At 36.4% G+C, this 22,857-nt stretch overlaps 4 protein-coding genes across 6 annotated transcripts; 3 read left to right on the top strand and 1 right to left on the bottom strand.

Moving 5' to 3' along the window:
* Positions 1 to 251: 251 nt before the first annotated feature.
* Positions 252 to 3,011, top strand: LOC108856142 (E3 ubiquitin-protein ligase PRT1). Of its 2 annotated transcripts, none has more exons than XM_018629881.2 (8): positions 252 to 472; positions 674 to 702; positions 797 to 976; positions 1,074 to 1,151; positions 1,226 to 1,399; positions 1,487 to 1,684; positions 1,769 to 2,187; positions 2,502 to 3,011. In XM_018629881.2, exons 1-8 carry the CDS (start codon positions 399 to 401, stop codon positions 2,517 to 2,519), a joined length of 1,170 nt encoding a protein of 389 aa, XP_018485383.2. In that variant the 5' UTR covers positions 252 to 398; the 3' UTR covers positions 2,520 to 3,011. The 2 variants fall into 2 exon arrangements, with proteins under 2 accessions (XP_018485383.2, XP_056842550.1); XM_056986570.1 differs by having other exon boundaries at positions 2,436 to 3,011.
* Positions 3,012 to 8,347: 5,336 nt separating this feature from the next.
* LOC108857673 (cyclin-dependent kinase inhibitor 5) lies at positions 8,348 to 9,446 on the top strand. Its single transcript, XM_018631684.2, is given in 4 exon segments — positions 8,348 to 8,503; positions 8,506 to 8,842; positions 8,935 to 9,060; positions 9,142 to 9,446. Coding segments are annotated over 4 exon segments (606 nt in total). The 5' UTR covers positions 8,348 to 8,433; the 3' UTR covers positions 9,215 to 9,446.
* A 1,763-nt stretch (positions 9,447 to 11,209) lies between these two features.
* On the top strand, positions 11,210 to 12,635 carry LOC108856647 (60S ribosomal protein L13a-2). The gene is made up of 4 exons (XM_018630496.2): positions 11,210 to 11,546; positions 11,879 to 11,995; positions 12,097 to 12,184; positions 12,336 to 12,635. The coding sequence occupies exons 1-4, from the start codon at positions 11,275 to 11,277 to the stop codon at positions 12,477 to 12,479; spliced, it is 621 nt and encodes a 206-aa protein (XP_018485998.1). The 5' UTR covers positions 11,210 to 11,274; the 3' UTR covers positions 12,480 to 12,635.
* A 257-nt stretch (positions 12,636 to 12,892) lies between these two features.
* On the bottom strand, positions 12,893 to 22,852 carry LOC108862019 (chromatin modification-related protein EAF1 B). Of its 2 annotated transcripts, none has more exons than XM_018636028.2 (22): positions 22,711 to 22,852; positions 22,224 to 22,407; positions 22,076 to 22,130; positions 21,896 to 21,993; positions 20,485 to 21,799; positions 20,258 to 20,377; positions 19,855 to 20,052; positions 19,287 to 19,475; positions 19,113 to 19,193; positions 18,954 to 19,011; positions 18,367 to 18,881; positions 18,214 to 18,267; positions 17,849 to 17,894; positions 17,397 to 17,590; positions 17,274 to 17,327; positions 17,116 to 17,196; positions 16,816 to 16,953; positions 16,613 to 16,729; positions 16,072 to 16,172; positions 15,782 to 15,988; positions 15,304 to 15,664; positions 12,893 to 15,047 (listed from the first exon to the last, which is right to left on the bottom strand). In XM_018636028.2, exons 2-22 carry the CDS (start codon positions 22,310 to 22,312, stop codon positions 13,548 to 13,550), a joined length of 5,571 nt encoding a protein of 1,856 aa, XP_018491530.1. In that variant the 5' UTR covers positions 22,313 to 22,407; positions 22,711 to 22,852; the 3' UTR covers positions 12,893 to 13,547. The 2 variants fall into 2 exon arrangements, with proteins under 2 accessions (XP_018491530.1, XP_056841942.1); XM_056985962.1 differs by having other exon boundaries at positions 22,224 to 22,401.
* Positions 22,853 to 22,857: the final 5 nt, after the last annotated feature.

Here is a 22,857-nt window from a genome sequence, read left to right as displayed (position 1 = left end):
TCAAATATATTTTTTCTAAAAAAAACAAATATATTTTCTTTTTTTTAAACGCTTAAAAAAATATATATTTGTTTTTTTTAGAAAAATATATTTGATAATCCATTTTAACTAGTTTGTGGTGTGTGGAAAAAGTAACTGATTTTTTTTATTAATAACTCATTTTACTTTTAGTAAATTAAAATATATAAAAAATGGCAAGAGTTTTTTAAAGTCGGTTCTTTAAATCAAAGATTAGAAAAGGGTTTTCTACCCACCATATCATTCTTAAATCTGTCCCTTAGCGGCTAAGCAAAAACACCGCACCGTCGAAATCTCAGATCTCTCTCTCTCTCTCTCTCTATTTTCCTGTTTGATAATTTTGCAGAAAGTTTTGATTTCTCAATCCCCAATCTCTACCCATGGAGGATGTTACAATGAAGAACGCTGACCTACACGAAGAAATCTCCGACAAGTTTCTCTGCTGCGTCTGCCTGTAAGCAAAGCGCTCACCTCTTTGACATTGCCTTAATCATCACCTTAATTTTATTTATTTAGGGTTTTTTCTTATTTGTGTTTTTAAAAAATTGGGGAATTACAGCATCTCTCGATTGTTGAAATCCTAGTCTGGTCCTGTAATTGATTTCATTGTTAAGACAAGGACGAAACTAAATTTGACTTTTTTTGTGTTGCGCAGGGAACTTCTTTACAAACCGATTGTGCTATGTAAGAAGTTGACTTTATCTCTCGATCATATTTTTGGTTTTGGTAATGATATTTTTTTTAGTTATAATCTTTTGGAATTTGTAAAAATGGCTAGCATGTGGACACCTATCGTGTTTCTGGTGCGTGCATAAGTCAATGAACGAGCTGCGTGAGTCTCATTGTCCCATTTGTAGAGACCCTTATGTTCACTTCCCTGCTGTCTGCCAAAAGCTCCATTTCCTCCTCAAGAAGATTTACCCTCTTGCCCACCACAAGAGAGAAGAACAAGTTCTAAGTCTGTTCCCTCTCCTTGCACTTCTTCCTAATTCAATGCCCCTAAGGTGTAAAACTTCGGTGATTATAATTTTCTTTTTTTAATGTCTGTGTTTCAGAGGAGGAACAAGAACTAGAATGTTTTTCACCTCAGATTGATGAACCAAAGCCCAAGGAAGCGTCTGTATCTAGTGGAGGTTCTCTTTTTAAAAAAAATCTTTTATGCAAGCTTTTGAATTGTAATAAACTGTAAAAATTCTATGTATTTTAGATGAGCAGAAGGTGGAAAAGTGCTCTAATAATGCAGGAAGTTTACTATCAAGTGAAGAACCTAGAGATGCAAAAGCTCTTGATGAGAATAATAAGCAAATTTCGAAAGATGATTTGCTCTGTTTAGCATGTAAGGAGCTGCTTGTGCGACCCGTTGTTCTCAACTGCGGACATGGTATCATCACCTTCCTTATATATTTGCTTCTTCTTTTTTTTACCCTTGTCATGTGCTAATAATAATCTGTCCTCATCCTTCTTACAGTGTATTGTGAAGGATGTGTAGTAGATATGTTTCAAGAGGGCGAAAAGATCAAATGTCAAGAGTGTCATATCTCTGACCCGAGAGGGTTTCCTAAAGTTTGTTTGGTTCTTGAGCAGCTTCTGGAGGAGAACTTTCCTCAAGAGTACAATTCAAGGAGAAGTGGGATTCAGAAATCGATTCCCCAGACTAGCAAAGGAAGTAAGCTCTTTGTTGTTGTTACACTGAATACTTGAAGGAATCTCTGTACACAAAGTGACTCATTGTTTTTTGTTATTCTTGTAGACAGTCAAAGCTCTCACAAAGAAGGCCCATCCGTATCAGGCGAGAACAACAATGACCTTCCCTGGTGGGCGAACCCTGCGTCTAATGTTCACATCGGAGCTGGTTGTGATTGTTGCGGAGTGTATCCAATCATAGGGGAGCGATACAGATGCAAAGACTGCAAGGAAGAGATTGGTTATGACCTATGCAAAGACTGTTACGAGACTCCTTCGAAAGTTCCAGGGAGATTCAACCAACAACACACCCCAGACCACAGGCTTGAGCTCGCTCAGGTTCCTCAGTTTCTGGTCAATATCGAGTCTATCGGCTTCCTTCTAGGTCCGATGGTTAGTGAAGGCGTGAGTGGAGAAGAAAATAGTGATGATGATGATGATGATGATAGCGAGGAGGAAGATGTGCCTCCTCCTGATTCTAATGAGGTATCGTCAAGCGCTGACTGAAACAGCAGTCTTAAGTATGTTGGAATCTTGAACCATGGTTTGCGTTTGTGTTTTGCATTTTTCTTTTTTAAAAGTATGGTTTTTAAACAAAGTTCATTTGTTAATTTATAAAACATAAAACGCAAACAAAAACAAAGTCTTATGTTTTCATTTGGCTGCTTATGTATTTTGCAATAATATTTTATAAAAGAACTGAAAACTAATTTTTTGATATATTAACAATGTAGTTATATAGGGGAAAAGGTTGTAATGTAATTGCGAACAATAAAGTGAGTGGTTAGATTTCGAACCAGGAGCTGATGCAATGGTGAAGACACTGCAGTCGACAAGCAAGAACAACAAACTGTAACTAAGGTGGTGAGGAACATCAACGGTCTAGGAGAGCATATCTGAAGAGAACATGCGAACATAGCCCAAATATGGAGGCAACAGTGAGATGAAGTGGCGGTTGCGAACACTTTTGGGGAACCCGATCACAATTCCACTCCATATTCCAGCTAGAGACTATGAAAATCTCTTTAGGTAGTGTCGATGAGGTCTAGACATGAAACGAGAGCATGAGAGTAGCAAGTAGAGAGCTATAATGAACAAAGAAAGAGATGAGAACTGAGGCTACGCCAACGAGCTATTGCTCCACCGGCCTCGGAGATGGCGTAGATCTTAGGTTTTTCAATACTACTAGTGCCACCGAGAGTTTCAGTTTTTTTTTTTTTACTTAATGTGTATATATTAATAAAGTTGAACATACAGTATATTGTTTTTCATGAATTAACTCATCAAATGGTACACCAAAATTGACACTTCGCCTAATTTTTCTTTAAGATATTATGTTTCACACATATTTTATCTGCTTATTATTTAGTCCAAATATATTAATAAAATATCTAATAGTCTATAACTATATTAATAATCAATTATTTCTTTAAATCTATATAAAATATAACTCTGAAATTTTAAAAATAAACATAAATTCCTAACAAATTATTAATTTAATATATTTGATTAAACTAAAATGTTTTAAAGATTTTAATATCTTCAAAACTAAAAATTTATTTTGAAATAGATATAAATTCTAACTAATATCATTAACATTTGCACATATATCACATAATTTTAATATTTAACTAGAATATATATATTTAAAAAGAATATATAACTATATATTAAAAAGAATATATATATTAAAAAGAATATTAAAATTATCTATATTTTCATAATTTAGATGTATATAACAAATTGAAAGGAATAAGTAAAGTCATTGTTTCATTTTAACCATAAACTATAAATTTTCTGCATAATGCAATTAAAAAGATATAAACCTTGTAATAAATATCATCATTATGTGTATTACATCATTTTGGCATTTAAGTGAAAGTAAATAATAATATTATATATATATATATATATATATATATATTGGTTTGAAATTAATATTAAAAATTTATCTACTAATATTTCAATTTAGATATATATAAATAAATTGAAAGGAATACAAAAATACATTTTCATCTTTATCATAAACTAGAAATATTATGCATTATACATTGAAAATAATAGAATAGTAATTTATATCAAAGAGATAAACGTATGACTATATTTTATTTAATATATAAATTTATGGTAAAATAATATTCTAACATTTATATATATAAGTAATTTATTTCAAACAACCTGAGAATATTAATAAAGTAAAAAACATTTTACAATTAGTAGTAATATATAATCAATTTTGATATATAATAAAAATACATAATAAGGCCATTTAAGAAACATATTTTGAAAATTTTAATTAGTTATGAAGTTTACTTAGTGTGCAGATTAATATAGATTCAAACAAAATTTTATATTTCTTAATAATAATGATCTGCATAAGTTTTCAACTGCTTATTTATCTTTTAAAAATTCATTATAATTAATTATTTTTTTGTATCATCTAAGGCAACAATTATAAGAGTATAATTAAAATTTTAATTACAAACAAACATAAGAATGAGATATCATTCATGTTTTATGTGTTAAACTTATTTGTTATAAGAACATGATATATTATTCGACCAAGATTTTTTTTATTGTATTTGTTATAAAATTAAGGTAAAAGAGACACTGAAAACCAAGTGAGACAATTACATTTTTATGAAATTTATGGTAAGATAAAAAATATGATTTATAAACACTGCACCAACTAATACCACTATAAACAAATTTAAATTTTGTTTTTATAATGTAACAAAAGATATAAAGTTATTGTATTCAAATAAATATAAAATAAAATAAAATGTTTTATATTGAATTCAGAACAAACTCAATCATAATTCTAATACCGATATAAAAACATACATACACAAAGATACAATATAACCCAAACTAAAATAGAGCATAATCATAGCAAAAAATAATAATAATAAAATGAACATATTTAAAGAAGTATACCACCAAAATAAAAATATATCATAATTTCTTTTTAAACATCTCAATTATTATATCGTAAAATTTAGTTAACGAGTACTTAATTTCCTACAACAAACAATCACAAAAGAAAATACTGATAAAAAGAAAAGGAATAACTACATAAATAAATATTCACATAAAACAAATCTTAGAAGAAAATTTTGATAAGACAAATTTTCTGTGCGAAACACTAATCAACCACTAGCATATGAGATTACAATAAAATATACAAATTGACTTTTTAACTTTAATAAAAATAACACTAATAGAATTTCTTAAAAATTGTGAAATGGTTTTTATATTAAAATAATGCAAAAAGTAAAACTAAAACAGTAATAAAAGCAAATTTCAAATCAATATATTAACAATAAAGTATCTTGAATATAAATATTCTCACTTATATTATACTGTAGTTTATATATATAATTAATTATACTACTATTTGTTATTATATTTAAATAGTCAGTTTTTCTGTTGGTAAGTTTATAATTGGATCATATTCATAATGGTTTACATAATAACATATATGTACTGTATATCGTTTCATTTCATTTTTTTATTTTGGTTTGAATCGGCTCATTCTGGAATGAACATCCCTTACTTAATAGTTCGAACCGAAAGCAAAATTGTACCAAACCAACTAGGAGTACATTATTGCATAATAAAAATTCAGTAAACCGGAAGCAAAATTGTACCAAACCAACTAGGAGTGTACAATTGCATAATAAAAATTCAGTAAACTGAAAATAAAATCAAAACCAAAATGAGGACTGATAATGCTTTTGATCAAAAAAAAAAAAATTGATAATGCCGTAATAGTAACTGGATCAAAGGGACCCACCGGTGAAAGATTCGCCTTTGAGTGCGTGTGAGGCAGCTACGATTTGATTGGTCGGAGGTGGGGGCCTCGATTGCTCTTGCGTCGGAAATCGCTTCTCTGGTTCTGTCTTTTTGTATACTTTATCAAAAGAAAACAAATTATTTCCCTTGGAAAGTGTAAACTACGCGCGAATAACGCGTGCGGTAACAGTTCTTTTTGGCGCCCTGAAAAAAAGGGCGGGAGAACGTGATAAGGGTCATTGCATACTGTATGATTTAATATTTCTTTGTCCTTTGCTCTTTAATATGAATATTGTTTTAGGGGTTCGGTGGAGTCGAGATTTGAGCCTGTTTCATGATTGCTGGACTCATCGCACGTGTGCGTTTCATTCTACGGTTGAATTAGTTTTTTTCTTCGAACGGTTTAATTAGTTACCCTAAGTAGTGGTTAAAATAGTACGTCCACTTTTTTTTTCTGAGAAAGGGTTTAGTAGCACGTCCACTTGCCACAGTCACACTCCTTACTTCTTTAGACTGCGAGGTGCTTATGTTGCAGGGATTATAATTACTGAAATCCTCTTTGATCGTTTTAAGTTTTAATAGAAATTCATCTTGCACTAATAATATACTCCCTCCATTTCATATCAAGTGTCGTTTTAGAGAATTTTTTTCGTTGTAAAATAAGTGTCGTTTTAGAGTTTCAATGCAAATTTATTAATTTTATTCTCTATTTTATTTTTCTATTGGTTGAATTGTATCGGTAATGATGTTTTTATATTGAAAATATGCAAAATTAAATGCTTTCTTAATCCGTATGCACAAGTCTAAAACGATACTTATAATAAAACAGAGAGAGTAAATAGGAAACCTAGAACAATTCAAAATAAACTTATGATATGTAGTTATTGGGAATGTGAGTTTCCTCACCAGAAATTTACGTTATTATTTCACGGGTTATATACAATGTATAATAAATTGCACATACACATTTATCAAATATCTCAGTAATATTGCAGTCCGCGTATGCAGCTCAGCCAGTGTATTGACTGGTGATAAAAGATGGCTAATTTAGCATGCATTGGTTCGAAGGGTTAATGAACTTAATACTTAAAGCAGATGGTTACCGAAACAATGAGAAATAAAAGATTCTATTACCATTATGTAGCACCTATCAACCGACAACCATGGCAATAGAATTAAATTTTGATTACGACCTAAACTAAATTTAAAAAACACTTCAACCAGTAGAATTATTCTGATATGTTATTTCATATGTTATTTCATATGTATCGAAAGAACGTTACGGTTGTTGAGATGTTACGTCGTAGCGGCAAACAAAGGATATTAAAGAGGATTAGGGAATCCAATGCTAATAAATCCAAAATAAATAAATAAGTGATCAGCCATACGATGTTGATTTATAAGTCAGCTGTTTAAATTTAAAAGAACAAAAATTGATGTCATATAGTATATTCTTTTACAATGTGTACTTTTAGGTGAAATTGGACAAATAGATGATTAACCTTTGTTAAAGGGCTGCACTATAACCAAAATCAATACATTTTTGATATACATAGCAGCGCAATCAAGCAAAAAAAGAATTAATCCACACATGTAATCAATTACAGTACCCTTTTTTACACTTCAGGTGTGGATTCGTTCATGTCTGAACAAAAGACGGTCTACTGAAATAATTAATGTAATCTAATTGGTCTTTATTCTTATAGTATTTGTTACTTTCGGCACCATTATTTTCTTTATATATGTTGCTGCATCAACCACTCATAAATCATACTAATATTATTATTTTTTGAAATAGTTTTTTATTTTACCACCAAATATTATTATTTTATTGCATCTTTAAACATAGAATGTATTTATCTTATCTTCAAAATAAAAAATTTGTATATTTAATATATGGAACCACAACGAACATTTTTACTTATTTCATGCTCTATATTTTCTCTAAATTTACTTTCGTTATTCTGTGAAAAAACACATCTTTTAAAGATATAACAAAATTTATGTTTTGGTCAAATGGCTGAAAAAATTCATCATCTTTTCATATAACTTATAAAAAAGATTGTATTATTCACTCTGTGTGAATCTGAATTTGTTGTTCGTGTAGACCAGGGCCGTCTCGAATTATTTATATACTCTGTTCAAAAAATATTAATTGTATATTTAACAATGCAATCGAGTAATTTAAAAAAAAATACAACTTCATTTATATATATTTGATGTATTTTTGAAATTATAAACTCTAAATTCAGTATAATGTATGAAAAATTAAAGTTTTTTTTATCATAATTTATATATTTATTTTTAGAAACTCTTAATTTTTTTTAAAAAATTGATTTAGACTCTGTTCGACCGCACCACTAACGTGCTGTTAGACGGTCCTGGTGTAGACAATAATGAGAATAATGCCATTTTCTACACTTTTAAATCTTGATATCATACTTAATTTTTGGACAAAAAATTACACACATGTAAAGTTAATTAATCAAAATTAATAAATCATACTCTCTTCGTATTATTTTAAGTGGGTTTTAATTTTTTTTACAATGAATAAGAAAGTTTAAAATTTTATATAATTTATTTTGGTTGCATAAAAGTAGCATTAAATCATACTAATTCAACCAATTTTAAAATACAATATTTCAAGTGATTAAATTTTACTTAAATTTTAAAATACATCACTTATTTTGAAAAAATAAAAATTATTAAAAATTACTTAAATTAATACGGAGAGAGTATGACATTAAAATAAACACTATGGAGAAAACCAATTCCCTAGAAACATTTCACTATTTTTTTCTCACTAAAGACCTTTTCCGTTGTCCTTTCTGTTTTTCACTTTTAAGATTAAAAATCACTTTCTTTCTTTCTTCTTCATCGTTTCCCTCCTTTCACTCTCCACCAGAGATTCCTTCGATCATCTTCCCCGATTCAGAGATGGGAAAATACATAAAGAAGTCAAAGATCGCCAGCGGAGCCCTTTCCATAAAAGACATCTCTCACCAAACCGCTTCCGTTTTCGCACCAGAGCCGCCAAGAACCTCGCCCTGCATCGTCTCCGATCTCACTCAACTCCGCCGTCCGTCGACGCTGACTCATTTCGTTACCTCCAGCTCCGGAGCCGCCGTCTCGTCAAGCTTCCGTTACTCGCCGAGACAAAGAAACAACAGCAGAAACAGCTTATAAACAGTGTCGGTAAACGACAAACGACGAACCCTAGAGCCACCTCCGTGTCGTCAGAAGAGCCGACCACGAATCTGGAAGAAGATTGTGGTAGCAACTTGGTGAAATCGGAGTCTGGTTGTAGTCTTGGAGAGAAAGGTTCCGAGCTCGAATCAGGAGACAGGTAACTTTAGTGAAAATCTATATATTACTCTGTTTACAGACAGAGAGATGATAGTTTGAGTTCTTTAATATGCATTTTTGTTCTTGACTCAGAGAAACGACGCCGTGTAGCTTAAGAAGAGGCTCAGAAGAAGCTACACAAAGTGTTCCTTCGTCTAATGAGATTGAAGACTTCTTTGCATTCGCAGAGCAGCAGCAACAGAGATGCTTCGCTGAAAAGTAAAAATCCTCACTCAGACACTGTGATCGTGAGTTTGAGAGTTTCTTGCCTGATTTTGATGAAGTTTAATGGTTTTGCAGGTACAACTTTGATATTGTGTCGGAGAATCCATTGCCAGGACGTTACGAATGGATCAAAGTGGTGGTACCATGAATGTGTGTTTGATGTAACATTATGCTGTAAAGTTGTGTGATTTATTAGGAAGATCTGTGTTGGAACAGAGGCAATGCAAAATTGCACACAGACTAACAAAGACTAGCCTTAATAAAAACCCCTTATGTTAGGGGTTTTTGAGGGGTTGGGGGTTAACTTGTTAGTTAAGGTAATAATGTAATGTTTTAATCTCTCTAATTTGCAATAAAATAAAAAAATAGTTCTAAATGTTTTTTACTGGCTACATATTCTTCAATCATTTCATCATAGTCTTCTCAAGCTTGTTATTTGTCTGAGTTTGTGGTTCTCCTCTGCCATCTGATTTTACTTTACAAGTCATAAAACTTTGGATTCAAGTTGCAAAAGTGGCAAACTCTTCTGAACAAAAACGTTCGTCACTCACAGGCTTTTCGATCTCTCTTCTTTATTGCTACTGTCCTCTCCGTATTATACGAGTCTGAAAGTTTGGCGTTTCACACGCGTGTAATTGTACCAACTCACAGAAGGTTGCAGGCTTGTTAATGAAATTGTAGGAGCAAATCAATCATATATTGCTACAAAGCTGTTTTATTTTTCCAAATAATAAATGCGATATAAATATGTGTAATATATCTTAAAGTAACCAACTATATCACAGAAAAATTACATCTAGGGCCACATTTTATTTTAGTAAATCATCTCTGAAATTCGCTCCTCTTATCTTATTATACAGTAACCAACGAGTATTGCTTTTCAACACTTGCATATGTTCGCTGATATCTTCAATGGACAATTATCCAAACTATAGTTAAGTAACTATCTAAATTAATTAAATAGAAGACTACCTAACTATATAGACAGCTTTCTAAATTGATAACTAAAAAAGTAGTGAACTTAGATAATTAGATATCTATCTAAATATCTATATAACTATCTTAGATATGTAGACAAGCTATCTAAATAACTATCTTAGATATGTAGACAACTATCTAAATAACTATCCTATTCGAATAAATATATAGTTGTTTTTAGCAAAAAAAAAGTTGTACATTATAAATTTACTATTTAGTTAAATAAACTCAACAATACTTTTTTTGTTCTTTTGAAACACAACTCAATAATACTTCACAATTATATGCAAACTGGACAAGGCTTGCAGCAATATGCTTCCATCGCTCTCTCTCTCTTCTTTATTGGTACTGCAATCACTGTCTCGCTTTCTGGACCTTTTTTTCATCAAAAGTCCAAGTTAGCAGCTGAGTTTTGTTTCTTGGTTTATGTAAGTATGTGCCCTCTTTGGATCATTTGTTCATCGGATGAACCAACACATTAAATAATGATGTCGATTCCTATTACTAGTTCCCTACACAAGCGTTTAACACCACTGTGCATCTTGTCTGATAATAATATCACATGATCATTTTACAGCTCTAAAGGAAGTGTAGCATTCTTGGTTTTGTCACCCTTAAACACATGGAAATAATACTATTTACCGATCAAGCGTTATCAGTGGAACATTAAACACATGGGCAAGCTAGCCATTGTTAGTAACACACAGTGGAGGAGAGCAGCTTTGAAATATTCTCTATACTCATTGACACATACTCATTGATCTGAGTTTGATTAAAGTGTTACCAGTGGACCAAGAACCCTACAGCTACCATTTTAATTCATTTAGCTAATCAAGATTGACCATACAACAAATTTACAAAACAGTCAAAAATCAATGAAGTAACTTATGAATTGTAGAAGAAGAGGACGTCAGCCATTTTCCAGAAACATAACCTCGCGACGAGATTACAAGCAAATCAAGAACAGGAAGAGAGAAAGCTTTTGATCAAACTTAAATGGTGCATGTCATTAGTCCCCCAATATCCAAAACAAAAGTCGAAAGAAAGCTAAGAAGACCCTTTATTGGGCCTAAACTATCACACTAAAAGCCCAATCACATTAGGTTTAAGAGAAACCCTAATTCAATAGGGGAGCGCTCATATAAAGCCGCCATTTTTTTCAAGTGGCAACCTTTCTCCGAAGAGCAGCAGTGAGAGAGAGAGAACCAGTCGAATCGAGAGGAAGAAAAAATGGTGTCCGGGTCAGGGATATGCGCGAAGCGCGTCGTGGTCGACGCAAGGCACCACATGCTGGGCCGTCTTGCTTCGATCATCGCCAAGGAGCTGCTCAACGGGCAGAGAGTCGTTGTCGTCAGATGCGAGGAGATATGCCTGTCAGGTGGATTGGTTCGACAGAAGATGAAGTACATGAGGTTTATGAGGAAACGCATGAACACTAAACCTTCTCACGGTCCCATTCACTTCAGGGCTCCCTCTAAGATCTTCTGGCGTACCGTTCGTGGGTTCGTTGTCTAATCTCTTCACTTTTTGAACTTGTACACGTGTTGGAGTGTTGGGTGTTTGTATCAATGGCTTAGGTTACAGAAAGTGTCGGCCTTTTCATCATTATGTGAATTTTTTTCTTGAAAATGAAAATGAAAATTATACTGTAGGGTGCTTGTATCAGTAGTTGCAATTACATGGGGTCATTAGTGATTGTATTAGGTTACAGAAAGTGTTTGGCTTTCATGCTTTGTGTAGTTTGTATTACTCAGACATTTGTTTGGAAATGTATTGCTGTAGTTTGGAAGTTTTGTGATAATATGTTTTTGATTATATTTGGTTGTTGTGGCAGTATGATTCCACACAAGACCAAGCGTGGAGCTGCTGCTCTTGCACGCTTGAAGGTCTTTGAAGGAGTCCCACCACCTTACGACAAGGTCAAGAGAATGGTTATTCCTGATGCTCTCAAGTAAATATCCTTTTCAACTCTTCTGTTTGCTCATAGCTATTGAAAATGTCTAGTGTCTTCCAACTGGTTTTCTAATTATTCCCCTTTTTGTTTTTGCGTAGGGTTTTGAGGCTCCAGGCTGGTCACAAGTACTGCTTGTTGGGCCGTCTGTCTTCTGAGGTTGGCTGGAACCATTACGATACCATTAAGGTACAATCAGAACTAGTCCCCTGTAGTAAAAAGTAGTGTTTGAATCCTACTTATGTTTTAACTCACAAATTTGGATCATATCATTGTACAATCATTTTACTTGTGAGGCAATCATTTTAGTGGATTTTACATCTGGTATGATGATTTGCAGGAGCTTGAGGTCAAAAGAAAGGAGAGGTCACAGGCTATGTATGAGCGTAAGAAGCAGCTCATCAAGCTCAGGACTAAGGCTGAGAAGGTTGCAGAGGAGAAGCTTGGATCCCAGCTTGATGTTCTTGCACCCATCAAGTACTGAGAATTGGCATCTATTATTTGGTTTAATACTTGCTTTGGTGCTCGTCTCTATTCTACCTTTTGAATTTTGTTTGTGCTTTTGGTAGCTTGTAAACTTAAAATATTGGAATGAGACATTTTGGTTTTTTGAATGAACAATCTGCTATGGTTCTTACTATTTTTCTCTAAGATCAATGGGCAAGTGTTTAAAAGAAAAATGCTAAAATATATACCTCTGAATTCTATAGTCTTGTATGGTATCTTTATCACAACCCTGGCCGCGTGTTATGTTGTGCTTCTACTCATCGAACTATCGGATCGACTTCATCAATCCAGCCCCAAGAGACAGATTCGTTAAAACTGGTGGAGAATTGTTGCAATAAAGACAAAATGAGAGATCGAAATAATACATTTTATTTCTTCAACAAAACAAAAGATTGTGCTGGTCTAATAATAGATATGCATATGAAATCCAGTGTCATGGGAGCATGGAAGCATATGGTCTCTCTTTTGCTTGTTTTCCCATTTATAACCAGCCATAAGAGGAAAGTAAAAACAATAATACATTTAAATTAAACTAACCTAGCCCTCACAAGAGTCGAAATTAGAAAGGAACAAACAAAAAGAAAAGGCTACTAAGGGCCCTAAATATATGCCACATGATGAGGAAACAAAGAAAAAGGAGTGGAAGAGCAGACTTCTATACAAAACATTATAAACTGTTTCTACTCTCCCAAACCATGAGATGACTTCTCTCTATGATGCAGCGGTAATTTACATAGATGTCAAAAAGACCATCATGAATCTATCTATCCACCTTCTTTCTCCGTTTATCTTCCTCTGCCCCCATCCAATATGCAAACTCAAACCTGCAGAGTTTACAATTTACTTTGGCTGGAAAAAAACCAATGTTTAAGTTATACACCATCTCAGCCATATCCAAAGACCACCCACTTGATGATGTTTAATGCCACAAAGCGAAGACCCCGACTCTGTACAAACCAGTTTTTGAGTAACTGCACAGGGCCAGCATAACCCTTTGCAGGATTTACAACTACTCAGAGGTTCTAGGTTTCATCTGATGTGCCTCTCATTCCACTTTTGTGTCAGGGGGCTTGGGAGATGGTAGTTTTTGTGCTTCTTCCAGTTGAGGAGGCTGATGATCAGAAGCAAGATGTTTCTGATGTTGTACAGTCAGCTGCTCTGGCAACTTTGGTCGTCTCTGTTCCACTGAAGGTAGGGATGGTTGTCTCTGTATCACGCCCTTGAGCTCCTGACAAGGTACGCCAGCAGGCAAATGCTTCTGCGCTAGTCCTTCGTTTGGTGTTGTTACCGGATTACTACAAGCTGAATCTGTATTAGAACTGTTTGCTACTTTAGGAGCAGCGCTTTGCACAGAGGCGGCATTTGATGGAGGATCCGATGCAATTGGAGAAGGCATAGCAATAGAACCAACTGCTTTAACTTTTTTCGAATCATTACTCACTTGAGGCATACCCTTGCTCGTACTTATTCCACTAGCTGTTTGTGTGGTACTGGTGACAGACTGCGGAACACGTGCCACAAATTCAGCTTGGGACTTCGTTGCTAATTCAGACTTACCTAGATGATTCTGATGAACAATTCGCTGAGCTGTTGGCTGCACCTGATTGCGCTGCTTTTGGTGTAGTAATAAATGCTGATGGTTGGAAGGTGCAACTGCTGGTGAAACTGACGGGCTAGACGTCGATAAGACGTTACATGAGGCCGCAGATGAGCTCTGGCCTTGAATGCAATCGTCTGAAGGTAACTGTACCTGTTGTTGTTGTTGGGACGGAGATGTAGCTCCAGGAAATGCTTTGGGCCGTTGCTGATCAGGCCTAACTGGAACCACTGCCTCTCCTTTTTCGGTAGCCTGATTTGCTGGGGGCATGGTGAGACCATTCAGGTGTGACTGCTCAACAGTGATGTTCTGATGGATCATGTTTCCTCTACCCATCCCCTTTGATTGTTTACTCGGCTGCTGACCTTGCGTTGGCTGTCGCTGGTGTGGATGTTGTCTTCCAGATTGCTGCTGGAGTTGCCGCTGCCGTTGTCTTCCAGCTTGATTGTTCACTCCAGGAGCAGCAGAGTGAGGATTCCTACCAAGACCATGAAGAAGCAACTGAGACTTTTGAGGGTTCTGTTGTGCCATAGCACTAATATTAGGAGAGGTCGACATTAAGGGCACTGGTAAGGGCTGAGACGAAACAGGTGGTTGAGGCTGAGGACTTTTTTGTGGAGGAGGAGAAACAGAAGTTCCCTGAGGTTGTTGTCCATGTGGCACAGTGGTGTTAGATGCTGCGAGCTGCTGCTGTTGCTGTATATACCTCTGGTGCATTTGCCTTTGACGGAGGGCAAATCCGTCTTGCTGTGCCCCAGTGGCATGACTTAGGTTTGGGCTCTGGAGCTGAGGATTATGCGAGTTGCCAAGTACATGCGACTGCTGTGGCATCTGATGCTGCTGGGAAACATGGCCTGGGAACGACTGAACAGAAGTTGTCTGGTTGTTGGTAAATCCAGAACTCAAACTACCAAAAGCTGGGATCCCTTGACTGTTCCCTTGAGCAGCCTGCATCAGAAACTCAGGCATATCAGTTTAATCATCTCTGGATTGTTCGTAATAGTGTCAAAAAGTTTCAAAAGTCAATCTAGCAGCGGTAGGAAAAAAAAATCAGAAGCGCTGAAACTGAACGTATACAAACTAAACCAAGGTGTCAGATAAAATTTTCCGGGTGGGGAAGTAAATGCTACGTTCCCTCATGCAAGTAATCATAAATTTTACTGTAACAGTTAGCATAGCAGTAAATAAAAGCCAGGTTGCTCACCCGCATCATATGCTGAACGGCTTCACGAGGAGGCCTGAGCATGGAGTTTCCTTGAGAAGCTCCTCTTCCAGAGTTTGGAATTCCCACCATACCAGAGGACAGCATGCTAACATTATTTGGCATTGCTGGTGAGCCCATCCCTTGAAAGCCACTCGACACGGGTGTGCCCCTGTTCGTTCCACTTACGCCCGTGGTGTTGTTTACACCAGGAACCACGCGATGTCCCAATCCTGAGACAGCTCCATGAGTTGATATAGAATTCTGCTGCAGGTTTTTACCCGATGACATCTGATTATGTCGTTGGAGTCGGTGTTGTTCATCAAGTGGTAAAGACCCTCTAGGAACGTTGAATCTACCATCCCTAAAAAAAGAAAAAACTATATAAACAAACCAAAAGAAGTAACAATCCTCGAGTACATTGAGCGGAGATGCAGAAACGTGTGCATTCACCCAAACAAACTATTCATTACATGTCTACCTTGCAGAAGTACTGTGTAGACCAGGTGTGGTTGGTAAATTGTTACCCGGAACCACACCAGATGATCCCGAAGTGGATGGAGTGGCTCCAGAAGTAGGGAGCACTGGCGTCCCTTGATTCGACATTGGAAGACCCGGATGTGAACCTGGACTTTCAAGTGAAAATAAATCTTGACCTGAAGTTGACGCATCACAGAGATCAAGGGGCCTTCATCCAGAGAGTAGCAAATATCAGAATCGCGGAAGTAGTTGTCAGTAAATATGTATATATACGGAAACACCAAAACTTACGTTAGAACACCTCCATTCAAATTATTCGGGAATACTTGAGAAAGAGCCATGACTTGTGAATTGTGAACTGGTACTATCTGCTTCGGATCACGACCATCATTCTTGAAGGTCGATGAAACAGACAGAATTAGCAACAAGAAACAATATAGGACCTTAGGAGATTTAAACTTCAAACTACAACGTAATGGTTCTTAATGACATTAGCAACTATTGGCCAAGTTTGCAGATATGCTTTGAAACATGCCTTCTACACCATAAAATCTGACTATAAAACGACAAGACAGTCTATCTTCTGGAATTCCATATCTCGGATTTCTAGAAGCAAAAGCGTTTACCAATTCCAGTGCAGTTTAAAAACTTAATTTCGTGGAAACCTTGAGAAGACTCCGAAACTATGAGTCATTTCCAACAGGGACTCAGAAACTAAAACTTGAACTATCACAACGTTTGAAATAAGAACGGAGAAACAAATGCAGAAAGAAAGTTCACTAGTTTCAGGTAATAAGCTTGCAAACAGTAACAAAGTACTAGGTGAACCAACCTGTGTCTTTCTACAGTGTAACTTCTTCCCAATTAAACAAATTTTCTCAAAATGGGACTTCAGGGTATCTTCCTCCATTGGCCCTTGCAGTCGCTGAAACAACTGTCTTGCACTTCCCTGAATATAACAAACATATTATGGGTATTTGAATTAGTCTTAACATAGTGGAAACTTTATTCAGCGTCTCAGAGCTAAAGAAAAACCTTCGGTATGCCAGGTAAAGTGGATGGATAAGACTGTGAAGTCCCCGAGTCTTCAGCACTATCAGCCCCATCACTGGCAGTCTTGTCCATCAGAATCTTATGCCGCTCCTTGCACTCAGTCGGATTACGATATATACACTGTAAAATCAATTAAGAATGCGGGTAACAATACTCAAATCAATCAGCCAGTAACGAAGCCCAAATGTTCACTAGAATAGAAACAAACAGTAAATCAACTGAAGTATAGTTCTGCCACTCAATTGGAAATGTACCAAGGAAAGAATCCCAAAATGAACTTACCTTGATTTTAAGAGTGCTATTCACTGCATCACTAATTAGCTCCCAGTTAGGGCCCATGTCATGCACCAAGACAACAAGCGCCTAAATGGTGGGAAGTAATTAGATATTCGTACAACCTAACAGTATATTGATGTTAAAGAAGATGAAAAATAGAACACCTGATCCTCAAATAGTGACCACGTAGTTCCAGAACCATGCTGGCCAGAAGAAATCTGCGTAAATCAAAATTTCAAGTTCAAAAAAGCGACTGGAGGAGTTAACAAAACTTCAACAGCACATACCTTAAGGCCTTTTATTTTTCTGGCCCTATCACGCCCTCCAATAAATTTGATAGATTTGTTGGAGTTGGACATATTGCTCATCTGGGAAGCTGCCGGAGAAGGAATTGATCCAGTGAGACCCATGACCCCATCAAAATTGTTCTCCACCAATTGCTTGGTGGTCTTTCGCTTCTTTGCATGAGGACCGTACAGACCTTATAAGATACAATCAAAATATGTCAACGAATTAGAACTCACGCATTTGAGACATAAAAAGGGAACACGTCGACAAACCATATGCTAGTTTCCAAAATCAGTTGAATTAATCCAAACTACAACCTTCTACTCTAGTTTTTTTTTTTTGGGTCAAATCTTCAATTCTAGGTCTATAACTAGTAAACTAAACAGTATCCCACATTTTATTTTTATAATTACAATGCATCAGAGAGTAAAAAGAAATTTGCAAATAATACCATTCGTATCAAAATGATTCTCTGGTCGCTTCTTCCAGTGGTCCTTCTGCCAAAATAAGGACACGTTAGAACTTTTTACGGGAAGTCAATTACTAGTACAGCGTACATATTTGCCAACTATCTAGCTTAAAGTTCTCATTACAAGAAATATGAAACTGTCAACACAAGCAGCCACCTCTACAAGATGAAAAACGGAAGCAAATAATAAACAGTTCAATCCTAAGAATAGATTACAAACATCGAACCAATCCAGCTGGTAGCAAACTTTTCATTTTAGCAAGCAAACATTGAGTAGAACACACCACGTAAACTTCCGGCATACTTTTCCTAAACATTTGTTCACAAGATTTTACCAATGAAATCACCTGTTCAGCATGGACTGATGAATCGTGATGCCAGGTTTGGTCATAAGCAGACCCCTGCAACAAATGAAACATAAATTACAATGCAATGTAGAGTAAAACAGATAGCAACTATTTCTTAGCAAAAAAGCAAGAGATGCTCATATAGCAAACTACCAGATGAATCTTCTTCTTCTTTTTAGGTTTTCCTGACGTTTCAGCCATGTCATAAGGTAACTGCTTCTCAAAGGTACCACTTGATTCAACCTCTGTGCATTTTTGAAATGTTGATCCACCAGGCAGACTACTTTGCTCATCCTGAAAAGAACTAGTATCCCCACTAGATGCATCTGTCTTTGACGGCACTGGTAAGCTCCCAGCAGTAGCATATCCAAAAGAACCCACAATCCTCGGCCTGGAAGCAGTGCGCACGCGCGTCGGAACTGAGCCGACATTTATATTACTAGCAGGCCTTTTCGCCCTCAAATTTGATGAGTTAGACCCACCTGTGTAGTTAACGTAGGGTAAATCAGCTCCAAGATCATAAGACCGGGCAGAATGTGACTTCATCAAATTCTTCCTTTTTTTGTGGCTTAAATTAAATGATTTGCTGCATTCGAAAGCTCTAGGAAGATAATAGGCACTCGTTTCTCCTTCATCCTCATCAAACGCTGTGACATCGTATTCTATATCTACAATGGAGAAAAAATGTCAGTAAATTATTACTAGCAGGTGAAGCTTAACCAACCAATTATTGTTCATACCTCCAGCAGCATCATAGGCTGATGTATCAACCTCCTCCTTCATGCTGTTTCCATACTCCTGGGAACAAATAAATACTGTTAAACATCTTCGGATACCAGATTTAAATTTTCAGGAAAATAGGTGTAATCAAGATTACAATATGAGAGTCTATAACATACCTCACAGTGTGCGAGATGGGTCTCAATAGATATTTGGTACACCTTCATTGCACCCGATGGAACTGAATAAAATAGGCTTTCCTGCACAGTAACAAAGCTCAATCAGCATTATAGAGCTATCAACAGCGATAATATTCAACTGAGACTGCAGAAAAAGTTAACAAAATTTCATACTTCTGTTAGCTGATGGTCAACAAGAGATACATCCAATATTTCTGCGTCACACATGTAGTCGGGTGTCGATGGTGCAGCTGAATGATAGGGAACAGAAGAATTGTTATACTTCAAGAATCTACTTGCATACTCCCTGACACCCGCAGAAGATTTTCTGCCACTATCACAATTAGATTCTTGGCACGTCTCCTGCAGATGTGCACGGTATTACAACGCAAGATACCATTAAGTTTACAAAACAAAAACATAGGAAGCAAAAGAACCAGAGATTCCTGGAGGTAAAAAATGGAAGACAATTCAAGCAGATAAGAAAGATCCGGCTAATAAATTAAACAAAGGATTTATCAGTAGATTGCTTACAGTGTACACAGAAACTTAACACTATGGTTTCAGGACATCGATGTTGTCAGTACTTTAATTTAACAACTGTGTATGTACGTGTGTTTTTTTTGGAGCTACGTGTATGTATGTGTTCATATATGCATAATTCTGATCTTTAAAGAAAAGGGAAGAGCCACATGATCACCATTGCCATCAAAAACCACAAAAGAGGTCTGCAGTCAAATACCTTATTAATTCCCAAGTTTGTCTCCTCCAGCTCCCCAGGAACCTCCACAGAACTCCAGAATTCCAAGATAGCATTAGATAGGATTGAAGCTATATTTTTCAGCTTTCTGTACTGAATTTGTTTCTCCAATCTCAGCTGAGAAGTCAAAGCAACTCGATGGCAAATTTGTGCAGCAGCAGTCATTTTCCAAAGGCGCTCCTAAAAGACGAAAAGAAAAAGGTGAGAATAAAGAACAAGCACTATCAACGAAAAATGTTCGGCTAACATGTGGGCAAAAGCTCATTTATGCATAGGAGCCTCCATATGCTATTGGAAACAAACAGAACAACAATCCACAGAATGCAGCGATTTCCATGCAGCTATGCAGAATTTAAATCAGAAAGCTGATTCAACTAAAACAGACCTGCGCAAAATCATTCGCCAGCCATGCCATTTCTTCAAGGACAAAATCCCATTGACATTTCTCACGAACCTCCACAGGTGCAGTACCACAAGATAACTCGGCAATTCTTCTTCTCTTTAACTGTTAAGTGTATTATGTCAGACATAAAAAGATGAATAGGTATATAAGTAACTGAAAACCCCAACAGCTTAAGATCATGATCATCAAGCCAAGTTGAAAAAGATAACCTGTATAATTCGTGCCTCCTCAAGAATAGAGTCTTCCTTCACACTATCTAACACTTTTGAGCCCCCATCTGAGCAAGGCTGATGTTTTAATGCTTCAACGTCAGTTCCTGACAATACGTTATTACCAACCACGCTGGAATTTGCATTTACAGATGCCTGAGGGATTGCAGGGTTCAAAGAGCTGCTAGGGTTGTTAGCTAAAACACTACCAACTTTCTTGTCATTTTCGTGTACAACCAACCCATGTTGAAGCTTTCTCTCAGTGTCAGAACATTTCTCTTCATTTTGCAGCTCAGGTGTACTTCTGTAGGTTTCATTTTCAATTTTGACTGTCTGCAATTCACGCGTAGGACTGCATTCACCAGTAATGGTGGTAGATCGGCCTTTCTCATCCTCAATCGTCAGTTCATCAACTGTTTGATTAAGCAACCCTTCTACTCTGGAAGCCTTCTGCATAGAGATTTCATCTGAGTCGAGTTTGTCCACTTTATAAAGATCTCTTCCAGTATCTACATCTACTTCTACGTTGTTAGCATGAGAAGACTCTAACCCTTTTGTCCCTGCAACTCCTCTATCTGTTAAACTTTCCTTTTCGCCAGTAGAATCTCCTAGCTCATTGAATTGGGTATAATTATTTTTCTGGCCAGCTACTGCTGCAGCTTTAGGCGAACCAATCTCTGTATTATTCAAAACTAGGCATGCCTTCTTCTCAGCCAGGCCATCTGCGGAGCTTTTTCTACATGCTGTGTCTGCTTCATCTATCAATAGACTAGATCTGGATCCAGCAGCATCCTCTCGTATGACAGGTCCACCATCCACCTTGGTATTCAGTAGATTGCTAGGAACTACATTTTTTGGAACGATAGTACCATTTGAATTTGCAAATAGTGGACAAGATACAGAGGTTGTTTGCTTATCCTTTTGATTGGCTGCGTCAGGAATACAACCCTTTCCGTCCACTGATCCTCTGCGAGTAGAGGTTGCAAGACCACCACGGTTCTGCATTAAATCCATAGAGCTTGACCGTGCTGGATCCCGATTTATTTTTGTTCTGTTCCTACGAGCATACGGTCGAAAGATGGCGGAATCCTCTGTTTCTTTGGTATTCTGGTTACGTTCTGACTCGGACGTTCTGTTTTGCGTATTAGGATATTTCGAATTGTTTTCTCCCTCAACTGACTTATTTCCAGAATCAAACAGTAGAAGATTATCCGCTGTATTGGGTTCAGAAAGTGTAGGAACTACAGGTCTACCACTACTCTCCGCAGAGTCTCCACGTGGTGAGGGAGTCAGAGCAAAACTACCCTTGACTTCACTGTGGGGTTTATAGGTAAAGAATGATACGTTAATCCATGACACTGAATGGGAAACTACAAAAAAAAGAAAAAAGAAAAAAAGAAACCAAGTATACCTGTTGACAAAATGCTCAGCTTGCTGATCTGTGAGTGATGTAGACTGGAAGCTAAGTGAAGTTGCAATACCAAACTTGAAATCCAAGGGATTACCTCCCTGAAGAAGATAGAAGAGTAAGAAATAAGTTTTCCCGAAAAGGAAAGAGAAGAGGGAAATAGCAAAATATGTAAATCATTACTTTCTCGAGAAACTCCAATTCTCTCCTCCTTTCCTCACGGACATCATACTCTTGCCTGTTAGAACCAAGCATATTCGTTAACAAATTTTAGAGTGATGATTAAGCACATGGCAGAAGAAGAAGTAGAGTGTCTCACTCTCGAAAATACCTTAGCTCAGCTTGAGCCTTCTCAATAGCCGTTGGGCACGGAGACGTTTTGAGACCAATACCACCTCCACTATCGATAACTCCTCCCATGGAATGGAATCAACCTCAGCATTTACTAGAAGATATCCCGAAACGCTTCCATGCGTCACCAGCTTGGATGTCCCATTTAATTCTAACACCTTAAACTGAGAAAAAACACATAAAGATGCTTTCAGAGAATCATCACTATTATTCTAACGTCGCTACCATTCTAACAACACATGAAGAAAAGCAGCATAACGCATAAAGAGCTAGAGCTACCAAAGTTGAACACTTGAGATGATCAGCTAAGCTAGTTAATGTCGTGCCTAGGAACACTGTTGCACATTTTAGAAGCTAAAAAAGGAGGTAAAGAGTTACAAAGACGACTCAATCAACATTTGCCCTAATCAGAAAGAGACTCCAGCAAAGCAGGACTTTAGGGTTTGAGAAGAAGAAGAGTGAAGGACCTGAATTTTGAGGCAAGGCAAAGCTAGGGCACAGAACTCGGGCAATCAAATTAGGTTCTTCTCTCTCTCTCCCTCCCTCCTAGGGTTTCCCTGAAGAATGAACAAACCCCTTTGCTTTAAGCTTCAATTCGAAGAAGCAACCCAATT

This window comes from Raphanus sativus, chromosome 5 (genome assembly GCF_000801105.2).
Source record: "Raphanus sativus cultivar WK10039 chromosome 5, ASM80110v3, whole genome shotgun sequence".
Classification (NCBI taxonomy): domain Eukaryota; kingdom Viridiplantae; phylum Streptophyta; class Magnoliopsida; order Brassicales; family Brassicaceae; genus Raphanus; species Raphanus sativus.
Note: the sequence above shows the minus strand (reverse complement) of the source record. Positions and strands in the feature narration are given on the sequence as shown.

Bases quoted from the DNA above. Each gene is read 5' to 3' on its own strand.
- LOC108856142 (XM_056986570.1), top strand. From the start codon at position 399: ATGGAGGATGTTACAATGAAGAACGCTGACCTACACGAAGAAATCTCC. The intron at 1,152-1,225 runs GTTCTCTTTTTA...TATGTATTTTAG, and splicing joins AGCGTCTGTATCTAGTGGAG to ATGAGCAGAAGGTGGAAAAG. The intron at 1,400-1,486 runs GTATCATCACCT...TCCTTCTTACAG, and splicing joins TGTTCTCAACTGCGGACATG to TGTATTGTGAAGGATGTGTA.
- LOC108856647 (XM_018630496.2), top strand. From the start codon at position 11,275: ATGGTGTCCGGGTCAGGGATATGCGCGAAGCGCGTCGTGGTCGACGCA. The intron at 11,547-11,878 runs GTTCGTTGTCTA...TTGTTGTGGCAG, and splicing joins TTCTGGCGTACCGTTCGTGG to TATGATTCCACACAAGACCA. The intron at 11,996-12,096 runs GTAAATATCCTT...GTTTTTGCGTAG, and splicing joins GTTATTCCTGATGCTCTCAA to GGTTTTGAGGCTCCAGGCTG.
- LOC108862019 (XM_018636028.2), bottom strand. From the start codon at position 22,312: ATGGGAGGAGTTATCGATAGTGGAGGTGGTATTGGTCTCAAAACGTCT. The intron at 18,882-18,953 runs GTATGAACAATA...TCTCCATTGTAG, and splicing joins AGCCTATGATGCTGCTGGAG to ATATAGAATACGATGTCACA. The intron at 18,268-18,366 runs GTAGTTTGCTAT...CATTTGTTGCAG, and splicing joins AGAAGAAGAAGATTCATCTG to GGGTCTGCTTATGACCAAAC.